Source organism: Salvelinus namaycush, chromosome 1 (assembly GCF_016432855.1).
Source record: "Salvelinus namaycush isolate Seneca chromosome 1, SaNama_1.0, whole genome shotgun sequence".
Classification (NCBI taxonomy): domain Eukaryota; kingdom Metazoa; phylum Chordata; class Actinopteri; order Salmoniformes; family Salmonidae; genus Salvelinus; species Salvelinus namaycush.
Genome location: NC_052307.1, coordinates 54,557,300 through 54,568,910, shown reverse-complemented (window position 1 = coordinate 54,568,910; position 11,611 = coordinate 54,557,300). Strand labels below are relative to the sequence as shown.

Genomic DNA, 11,611 nt, shown 5'->3' with positions numbered 1-11,611 from the left:
TCTCATCGCTACAACTCCCGTACGGGCTCGGGAGAGACGAAGGTCGGAAGCCATGCGTCCTCCGAAACACAACCCAACCAAGCCGTACTGCTTCTTAACACAGCGCGTATCCAACCCGGAAGCCAGCCGCACCAATGTGTCGGAGGAAACACCGTGCACCTAGCGACCTGGTCAGTGCGCACTGCGCCCGGCCCGCCACAGGAGTCGCTAGTGCGCGATGAGACAAGGTTATCCCTACCGGCCAAACCCTCCCTAACCCGGACGACGCTAGGCCAATTGTGCGTCGCCCCATGGACCTCCCGGTCGCGGCCGGCTGCAACAGAGCCCGGGCTCAAACCCAGAGTCTCTGGTGGCACAGCTAGCACTGCGATGCAATGCCTTAGACCACTGCGCCACCCGGGAGGCCCCGGACAGTACACTCTTAGCACCATTTGACCTGGAAGCACATCTCAGAGTATCAAATACTTAGAGTATATTGTTCCATACTAATCATATCTCTTTCCTCCCACACAGGTAAAACTTTCCTAGTACACAACCTCTCTGGTAGTCTTCTCCCTGAGTTGGAAGAGCAAGACGCCATGAGGAGGAATGACTATTATATCCCTGTATCCGGCGAGGAGAAGGCAGCTGACTTTGGGAACACTAAGGATGGTGGCGTTAGCAAATATAGCAAGTATGACTCCATCGTAAGTGGTCTTCTCTACATTGGGAATGTGTATTTATTAGGGATGCTGCATTTTTGTCAATGCAGCAGCTACTCTTCCTGGGCTCCAAACACATTAAGGCACTTACATCACACCTAAAACAAAATATAAAACAGTACATCATATAACATTATTACACCACTACATATCTACAATACAAAATGTATAATAACACCATATAACAAGATTACAATGTGCATGTGTGTAGAGTGCATGTGCTAGCGTGTGTATGCGCGTGTCTATACAGTACCTGTGTGTATGTATCTCTTCACAGTCTCCGCTGTTCCATAAGGTGTATTTGTATCTGATTCTACTGCTTGCATCAGTTACCTGATGTGGAATAGAGTTCCATGTACTCATGCCTCTATGCGCTACTGTGCACCTCCCATAGTCTGTTCTTGACTTGGGAATTGTGAAGAGACCTCTGATGGCATGTCTTGTGGGATATAATTCAAAAATAATGTGACTTTTTTCCCCCCTCAAGATCAAAGCATTTAATAAAGTAGTTCAAAGTGTGTAAACAGCTGATGGGCACACTGTTGAAGTCGGAAATTTACATACACCTTACCCAAATACATTTAAACTCAGTTTTTCACAATTCCTGACATTTAATCCTAGTAAAAATTCCCTGTCTTAGGTCAGTTAGGATCACCACTTTATTTTAAGAATGTGAAATGTCAGAATAATAGTAGAGATAGTGATTTATTTCAGCTTTTATTACTTTCATTCATTCCCAGTGGGTCAGAAGTTTTCATACACTCAATTAGTATTGCCTTGAAATTGTTTAACTTGGATCAAATGTTTCGGGTAGCCTTCCACAAGCTTCCCACAAATAAGTTGTGTGAATTTTGGCCCATTCCTCCTGACAGAACTGGTGTAACTGAGTCAGGTTTGTAGGCCTCCTTGCTTGCACACGCTTTTTTAGTTATGCCCACAAATTTTCTATGGGATTGAGGTCAGGGCTTTATGATTGCCACTCCAATACCTTGACTTTGTTGTCCTTAAGCCATTTTGCCACAACTTTGGAAGTATGCTTGTGGTCATTGTCCATATGGAAGACCCATTTGCAACCAAGCTTTAACTTCCTGACTGATGTCTTGAGATGTTGCTATAATATGTCCACATAATTTTCCTTCCTCATGATGCCTTCTATTTTGTAAAGTGCACCAGTCCCTCCTGCAGCAAAGCACCCCCACAACATGATGCAGCCACCCCCATGCTTTAAGGTTGGGATGGTGTTCTTTGGCTTGCAAGCCTCCCCCATTTTCCTCCAAACATAACGATGGTCATTATGGCCAAACAGTTCTATTTTTGTTTCATCAGACCTGAGGACATTTCTCCAAAAAGTACGATCTTTGTCCCCATGTGCAGTTGCAAACCGTAGTCTGACTTTTTAATGGCGGTTTTGGAGCAGTGGCTTCTTCTTTGCTGAGCGGCCTTTCAGGTTATGTCGATATTGTCAGGAGGTCTATGTGTAGCTGGTGTATAGGAGTCAGACGCAGGACAGCAGATAAGAGTAAATAAACATATTTACTCAACATATAATGAATGCAATACAAAAACAGAGCCCACAATAACGGACCTACCTACATAGAAACAATCACTCACAAACAAACATGGGGGAACAGAGGGTTAAATAATGAACAGGTAATTGGAGGGTTGAAACCAGGTGTGTAAGACAAAGACAAAAGAAATGGAAAATGAAAAGTGGATCGGCGGTGGCTAGAAAGCCGGTGACGTCGACCGCCGAACGCTGCCCGAACAAGGAGAGGGACCGACTTCGGCGGAAGTCGTGACAGATATTGGACTCGTTTTACTGTGGATATAGATATTTTGTACCTGTTTCCTCAAGGATCTTCACAAGGTCCTTTGTTGTTGTTCTGGGATTGATTTGCACTTTTCGCACCAAAGTACATTCATCTCTAGGAGACAGAACGCATCTCCTTCCTGAGTGGTATGACGGCTGCGTGGTCCCATGGTGTTTATACTTGCGTACTATTGTTTGTACAGATGAACGTGGTACCTTCAGGCATTTGCAAATTGCTCCCAAGGATGAACCAGACTTGTGGAGGTCTACAGTTTTTTTTCTGATATCTTGGCTGATTTCTTTTGATTTTTCCCATGATGTCAAGCAAAGAGGCACTGAGTTTGAAGGTAGGCCTTGAAATACATCCACAGGTACACCTCCAATTCAATTAGCCTATCAGAAGCTTCTAAAGCCGTGACATAATTTTCGGGAATTTTCCAAGCTGTTTAAAGGCACAGTCAACTTAGTGTACGTAAACTTCTGACCCACTGGAATTGTGATACAGTGAATTATAAGGGAAATAATCTGCCTGTAAACAATTGTTGGAAAAATGACTTGTGTCATGCGCAAAGTAGATGTCCTAACCGACTTGCCAAAACTATAGTTTGTTAACAAGAAATTTGTGGAGTGGTTGAAAAATGAGTTTTAATGATTCCAACCTAAGTGTATGTAAACTTCCGACTTCAACTGTATCTAATCCTGGGTGGAATCTTTGTTTTGATCCTCATTCATAATTTTTACCACACTAAGATGAAATTCTGTGTATAATTACTGTATCTTAATAACCTAAAGCTGTTCAAAATAATCTCTTCAGCACTGTTCAACTGGCTTTTGAAGAAAGAAATGGTGCAATTAATGAATTCTCATAGGAAGTTGCCCTCATGTACTGCCTGTAGAAGGTTAAAAAGTCAGAGTTGGTGTTCCTCTGTTGATGAGGACTACTGCCCCATCACTGTGAAGACTGCATTAGGTCAAACTTGTGGATCTTCCATTGGGTCGGAGGGTCATTTGGACAGTAATTGCGGTCTTGGTCTATCTAATCACAGACACACTGGAATGATTAAGCAAGCTGATATACGCACCTAATGCAGTTAAGAAAGGTCAAGTACATTGTTCGAAAACACTGAGTCAATTAAATCAGTGCGGAATGTGGATGTATTGTTATGTATCAAGTGACTACTTAAACAGACACTGATGGATTTTTGTTGTTTGTTGTGAGGACCTATTTCCAGAATTAGTTTATGTATTCATTATGATATTAAAATGATGCAGTGTTGTTGTTCAGCTATCCTATAGTGACCCTATGGATGTTATGTTCAACCCTCTCTCACAGGACTTAGCTGATAATGAATGGGCATGATAGTTAGGTGGCTTAGCTTCAGTAGCCATACACCTGGAAAGGTTGATATGCAAATGTGGAAGAAGATATGCATGCCTCTCTAGATTAGGAGGGCCTGTGGCTGAGTAATAACACGATTGATATGCATGCTGGTTTTTTCTCACAGCACAGGAGCTAGGAGGTGGGTGGCTGAAGGAAGGGTACTGGTGTTCTCCGTTCCTTTATCTGTAACATTCCGTAACCACGTCCTTATTTTCACCTTTGCTGTGACTTCCTGTTCTGAGAGGGCTGAGGCTTGTCGTCCAGTGGGATGCTTGGCCTGAGATGTTTCTCCCAAAACTAGAGCTCTTTTGTCTCTCGATTATCAATTAGGTTTGTTTTCCATAAGAAGACAACTGTTTGTTCTCAACAAAGCGATGAATTTCAAGCAAATAATTGCAGAGCAAATATTGTGTTTTGGTGTGCCGTACCAGTAGAGAGAACAGACAGGTGAGGCCATTCAAACTAGAGTCCTTAAACAATATCTACACACATTTAGTTTGTGTTAATGCATACAATCCATTTTGAATGAGTTATTTTAAGGTAAAAATAACTATATCCCTATTATATATCAATGTGTGTCACTATACCTAACAGTTATTTTGCAGTAACACATCTATATAGCAAAAGGGGAACATATTTGTGCTTAATATATAAATGTGTAAACATGATTGCATTCATGAACCCTTCCCCGCAGAGTAGGATTATTTCAGAGTCAAAGTTGTGATGTTTGTTTATAACATGCTATATGGCACACATGTAGCTTTTCACATATCAGCTGTTATCAGATGCAGTAAATTTAATTTGACAAGGTCGTGAGTTCAATGTGGACAAGTACAGTCCATTTTTGAAAGATTAAATACAATCCATGTGTCATTTACACAATCCTCATCTGTAAAACAAACATCTTTTTGATTTTGTAAAGTAGGACAAATTGAACTACAACATTTATAAATTATTATCCCTTTGGGATGGGGGCCTCGCCGGGCCGGTGGCTCGAGGCGGGAGGGGAACTCGGATCTGCCCTGTTTGTTTGCATTTTTAGATATAGTTTTACATGTGTCACGTTCCTGACCTGTTTTTCCTTGTTTTTGTATTTGTTTAGTATGGTCAGGGCGTGAGTTGGGGTGGGCATTCTATGTTGTGTGTCTAGTTTGTCTGTTTCTGTGTCCAGCCTAATATGGTTCTCAATCAGAGACAGCTGTCAATCGTTGTCCCTGATTGAGAATCATATATAGGTGGCTTGTTTTGTGTTGGGGATTGTGGGTGGTTGTTTCCTGTCTTTGTGTTTTGTCTGCACCAGCTAGGACTGTGACGGTTAGTTTGTTTTGTCATTTTGTATAGTGTCTTGTTTTGTGTGAATTAAATAATGGAAAATTACCACGCTGCACATTGGTCCTCAGATCCTTCTCGCCTCTCCTCGTCTGAGGAGGAGGACGACTTAGACTGCCGTTACAACATGTATGTTTTGTGTTTGATGTTCTGTTTATTTGTGATGTATATATATTTTTTTAAATGACAATATTCCATTTAACTTAAAGCCTTACTTCAATTTGCTGCCAAATCCCATTTCACACTACAACAAATCATGTATTTAAGGATAATGGAGCAATAATGTTTTTAGGTCACAGGTGAAGACAAACACCAGAGTCACTTTGTTACCATATGTTCCTCTATGAGTCGTACTGTAAAATAGCGTTTAATTGATTTGGTCACTGGTCTTCCGGTACAGTATGTCCTTATGAGTTGGATTAGGACATGTAGTATTATGAGAAAGTCTAACGTAATGTTTTGAAGGGTGCAAAGATTATTTTGTCATCTTTTGAGGGGCATCATTTTAATCTGTACAGAACGATTAAATTTCCGCTCCTTGAAGAAGGCAGTAGCAGAGATGGGGTTGAGTGCACTGATTCATCACGGTGGAGAGAGGGGATTTGACTATCCACAAGGCTTAAGCTTTTGCAATTTAAAAGATAAGCAAATGTACATACAACAAACTCACAGGCTAGAACACACATGCCTTCTCCTCATGATCTGCCAACATGTCTCCATTAAAATTACAATCCCCCTTTCTCTCTCTTCTCAGCCATTGAACTCCCTCACGTCAGATGAGGCAGCCTCAGGCCCAAATCAGGGGCCTACATTCCAGGACGGCCAGCGGCGGGTGGACTATGTTCTCACATATCATGTCCAGAAACCCCAGAGTGTTCGCCGCAAGACATCCCGGTTTGCAGATTACCGCATCCTCAGGAGCCTGCGCCGCAGTCTGAGCGTGATGCGAAGTGGGGACACGCCACCATCCAAAGAAGACCCTGAGATTGCTGCCCACAAGCATCGCCTTGACTACCATGAGGATGACAAGCGCTTCCGCCAGACTGAGTTTGAGGATAACCTTCGAGAGATGGGACTGGAGCTTGAGAAGGATGAGGGGGTGAGTTAGTGGCCTTGGACTGTGTGTTTCCCCCACAGCTTGGAAGACCTCAACGGTAGAACATCTCAAGAAGTCTTTTTGGAATAACCTAGCAATTAGACTCCTTAACCTAACTGATACAAAAATGTTGATCAAACTATTCTGTAGTAGACTCTGGGGTAATATTCAAGCCCTGGTGTGGTGGTGCATTTAGCCTAAATGCTTGCTTGTAGCTGCATTCTTTCACATCTTGGCAATCAATGTTCAGATGTTGTCTTTGAGGTCAGGTTGTTCTATTGAACACGACTTAATTCTCCATTCCTCCTTACTGGTTGACATTTGTCCATCTATTTTTCATTTAGCGATTGTGTCATGTATCTTTTTCATACTGGAACAAAGCGTTGAGGGTTTACTGTGATCAATTATGATTTTTCAAATCTACAATAGACCTGCATTCGTCACGTTATTGATTTTTATCAAATGAACAGCTTTCACCAAATATACATCTGATAAGAAAGGACAGCATGTTGTGGTGGTTCATTTCTGTACTATCAAACGAGGAGAGACAAACTTATCACACAAGTCAGAGTTATACTTAAACTGAATCTTTATTAGTGAGAGCTTTGCAATAGTGATGGCTGGTCGACGAATCACCGTCTCTGATGATTCGCTGAGAGCCCCGAGACAAAAGTACAAAGGTCTTTTATAGCCAAGATACACCCCTTTCAACCTACATGACAAACAACAGATATATAGAATGGGTCACAAGGTTAAGATTTGTATGAAAGATACCTATAATACATAGCAGACAGTATCTGCTGTGTCAACAGTTTTCATTGTATTGAGCAGGGTCTGGCCCTCCGACTCCAAACTGGAGCCATCTCTCCCTGGTACGGTATAGAACAGAAACATTAACTCATGCTCTGGAATGCTCTTTAGGTTTTATCACCCAAAAGAAATCGAAAATCTCCTGTCAGTGTTATCTATCAGAGGCCCATCCTCAGTAGAACATACACACAATAGTTAAGAATACTGTCGTGGTAATTTCCTGTATTACTAAACGAGGTGAGTTTACAAACCACACACAAGTCAGAGTTATATTTTAAAGTCCATCTTTAAATATGAGCTTCACCATAGCCCTTTGACTCTCAGATCAATTCAGTGTCTATAAATGAATTCTCTGAGAGTGCTTACAAAATAATACTTAGTATCTTTTATAGCCAAGATACACCCCTCTCAACTCACATGACAAACCACAGATCTTAGGAACTTCACAAAGGGCCTTTTACTTGAAAGAGGAGTATCCCATAGCCAGATAGCATTAGCTATAAATTATCGTTCAGTTTGGTTTCTTAGACGAGGTTCTACTTCTCGTTCTTGGTACTTCATATTACCAAAACATTACCTCATCCAATGGCATATATCAATTGTCAATTCTAGATACTCCCATCTCAAATACAACCCACCCCTGGACAAGCTCCCTGAGGGGAGTGAGCCTCTAGGTCATATACTATGAAAGATAAGTTTCAACATCAGAGGGGACATACAATGGTTCCAGACACTGCCATACTCCTCCCCCCAATGGGAAAAGGAGGGAATGACTGGAGTACAGACATAGTGGAGCCCTTCACATGGTTTCACAGATATATTCATTATGAAGACAATGTTCAAACCTGACTCTTCCCTTTCTGATATTCTGCCTATTACCAGACATGTAAAAGACAAGCCTGACCTCTCCCCTCTCTTGGCCCCAAGTGACTTTTCCCTAGAGGAGAAAGGAAAATGCAACTGCCAACAGTATAGTCCAAAAGAAGACATTCTAATGACAAGTATAAAGTAAATAAAACATCTTATTTATCTATGTTACCTAACTAATTCTGATTCAGCTACGACAATACTATATTCTGTTGAATAAAACAACCATTTGATCCAATAAAAGTATTATAACATAATCTTGCAATTTTGCCACCATAATCCCCCATTTTGAGAATCCTCTCAACTTAAAAGAAAATTACAAAATTTAAGAACATTCATTCACATGTAGAAAATGCATATATTCTACAAAAACCAAGAAGCATAAAAACAATAACTCATTGCATGGGTTCCTGCACATGACCAGCTGCTATAGCACTGGCTCAGCCTCCTTCCAAGAAACTCCGCACTTTCTCCCCTTTCAACCTCCAACACATTTTCTAAGCACTCTAGCAATTTGTCTGGGAAGGTTATGATGCACAGTCACCTGCACGAACCCATGAAGAAAAATGCATACAGTTTATGTGTCACGTTCCTGACCTGTTTTCTGTTGTTTTGTATGTGTTTAGTTGGTCAGGACGTGAGCTGGGTGGGAATTCTATGTTGTGTGTCTAGTTTGTCTGTTTCTATGTCAGCCTAGTGTGGGTTCTCAATCAGAGACAGATGGTAGTCGTTGTCTCTGATTGAGACTCATATATAGGAGGCTTGTTTTGTGTTGGGATTTTGTGGGTGTTTGTTACCTGTCTCTGTGTTTGTGTTCTGCACCAGATAGGTCTGTATCGGTTTGGCACATTTGTTATTTTGTATGTTTGTAGTGTTTCACTTGTTCTTGTATTAAACATGTTTAACACTAGCCGCGCTGCACTTTGGTCCTCTCCATCACCTATGGAAGAAAGCCGTTACAGAAACACCCACCAATCCCGGACCAAGCAGCGTGGCAACGGGCAGCAGCAACAGCAGCAGCGGTGCCAGGAGGAATGGTCATGGGAGGAAATCATAAACGGAAAAGGACCCTGGGCAAAGGTGGGAGAGAATCGCCACTCTTGGGAGGAGAAGGAGGCAGCCACAGCCCAGGAGCGCTGGATTGAGGAGGCAGCACGTAAGAGAGGCTGGAAGCCCGAGAGGCTCACCCAAAAATTTCTTGGGGGGGGGCTAAAGGGGCGTTTGGCGAAGCCGGGTTGGATACCTGAGCCAACTCCCCGGGCTTACCGTGGAGTGAGAGGGCGTCGTACTGGTCAGACACCGTGTTATGCGGTAAAGCGCACGGTGTCCCCAGTACGCGTGCTTAGCCCAGTGCGGGCTATTCCACCTTGCCGCACTGGGAGGGCTAGGTTGGGCATCGAGCTGGATGTCATGAAGCCGGCCCAACGTATCTGGCCTCCAGTACGTCTCCTCGGGCCGGCGTACATGGCACCAGCCTTACAGGTGGTGTCCCCGGTTCGCCTGCATAGCCCAGTGCGGGTTGTTCCACCTCGCCGCACTGGCAGGGCTACGGGGACCATTCAACCTGGTAAGGTTGGAGAGGCTCGGTGCTCAAGAGCGCGTGTCCTCCTTCACGGTCCGGTATATCCGGCGCCACCTTCCCGCCCCAGCCCAGTACCACCAGTGCCTACACCACGCACCAGGCTTCCAGTGCATCGCCAGAGCCCTGTTCCTCCTCCCCCGCACTCGCCCTGAGGTGCGTGCCCTCAGCCCGGTACCTCCAGTTCCGGCACCACGCATCAGGCCTATAGTGCGTCTCAGCCGGCCAGAGTCTGCCGTCTGCCCAGCGGTGCCTGAACTGCCCGTCTGCCCAGCGGCGCCTGAACTGTCCGTCTGCCCAACGCCGTCTGAACTGTCCGTCTGCCCAACGCCGTCTGAGCCGTCCGTCTGCCCAGCGCCGTCTGAGCCGTCCGTCTGCCCAGCGCCGTCTGAGCCGTCCGTCTGCCCAGCGCCGTCTGAGCCATCTGTCTGCCCAGCGCCATCTGAGCCATCCGTCTGCCCAGCGCCATTAGAGCCGCCCGTCTGTCCCGAGCCATTAGAGCCGCCCGTCTGTCCCGAGCTGCCAGAGCCGCCAGCCAGTCAGGAGCTGCCAGAGACGCCAGCCAGTCAGGAGCTGCCAGAGACGCCAGCCAGTCAGGAGCTGCCAGAGACGCCAGCCAGTCAGGAGCTGCCAGAGACGCCAGCCAGTCAGGAGCTGCCAGAGACGCCAGCCAGTCAGGAGCTGCCAGAGACGCCAGCCAGTCAGGAGCTGCCAGAGACGCCAGCCAGTCAGGAGCTGCCAGAGACGCCAGCCAGTCAGGAGCTGCCAGAGACGCCAGCCAATCAGGAGCTGCCAGAGCTGCCCTACAGTCATGAGCTGCCCTTCAGTCATGAGCTGCCCTCCAGTCATGAGCTGCCCTCCAGTCATGAGCTGCCCTCCAGTCATGAGCTGCCCTCCAGTCATGAGCTGCCCTCCAGTCATGAGCTGCCCTCCAGTCATGAGCTGCCCTCCAGTCATGAGCTGCCCTTCAGTCATGAGCTGCCCTTCAGTCATGAGCTGCCCTTCAGTCATGAGCTGCCCTCCAGTCATGAGCTGCCCTCCAGTCATGAGCTGCCCTCCAGTCATGAGCTGCCCTCCAGTCATGAGCTGCCCTCCAGTCCGGAGCTGCCACTCAGTCCGGAGCTGCCACTCAGTCCGGAGCTGCCACTAGTCCGGAGTTGTCCCTCTGGCCTGAGCTACCTCTCTGTCCTGGGCTACCTCTCTGTCCTGGGCTACCTCTCTGTCCTGAGCTACCTCTTTGTCCTGAACTACCTCTCTGTCCTGAGTTGTCCCCTCTATTGTAGAGGGGAGTTGGTGAAGGTTCCTGGACCATGGTCGGGGGCGAGGGTCGCCACTCAAGGGACGCTAAGGAGGTGGACAAAGACAATGGTGGAGTGGTGCCCTCGTCCACCGCCGGAGCCGCCACCGCGGACAGATGCCCACCCAGACCCTCCCCTTGAGTTTTAGGGGTGCGCCCGGAGTTCGCACCTTGAGGGGGGGGTTCTGTCACGTTCCTGACCTGTTTTCTGTTGTTTTGTATGTGTTTAGTTGGTCAGGACGTGAGCTGGGTGGGAATTCTATGTTGTGTGTCTAGTTTGTCTGTTTCTATGTCAGCCTAGTGTGGGTTCTCAATCAGAGACAGATGGTAGTCGTTGTCTCTGATTGAGACTCATATATAGGAGGCTTGTTTTGTGTTGGGATTTTGTGGGTGTTTGTTACCTGTCTCTGTGTTTGTGTTCTGCACCAGATAGGTCTGTATCGGTTTGGCACATTTGTTATTTTGTATGTTTGTAGTGTTTCACTTGTTCTTGTATTAAACATGTTTAACACTAGCCGCGCTGCACTTTGGTCCTCTCCATCACCTATGGAAGAAAGCCGTTACATTATGAGATTCAAAGCTATATCTTCATAGACAGTGAAAATCACATATTTAATGCATAATGCAGTGCATGCAACAATGGAGTTTAATAAAATAAGCTTTAGTTTATCCATCACACTCCAATGGATCAGCATGGTGGAAATAACTTTTTCCATCCCAGAAACTATAATTTGCATATCT

General features: G+C 45.3%; 1 protein-coding gene across 1 annotated transcript in view; it reads left to right on the top strand.

Annotated features, from left to right (window-relative positions):
- Positions 1 to 519: 519 nt before the first annotated feature.
- The window catches only part of LOC120052169 (anoctamin-1-like), a 46,887-nt gene continuing 35,795 nt past the window's right edge, over positions 520 to 11,611 (top strand). The window contains exons 1-2 of the mRNA XM_038999006.1: positions 520 to 686; positions 5,976 to 6,320. Of these exons, the coding sequence (XP_038854934.1) occupies positions 579 to 686; positions 5,976 to 6,320 (453 nt within the window). The 5' untranslated portion in view covers positions 520 to 578. The remainder of the gene's footprint in view (positions 687 to 5,975; positions 6,321 to 11,611) is intronic.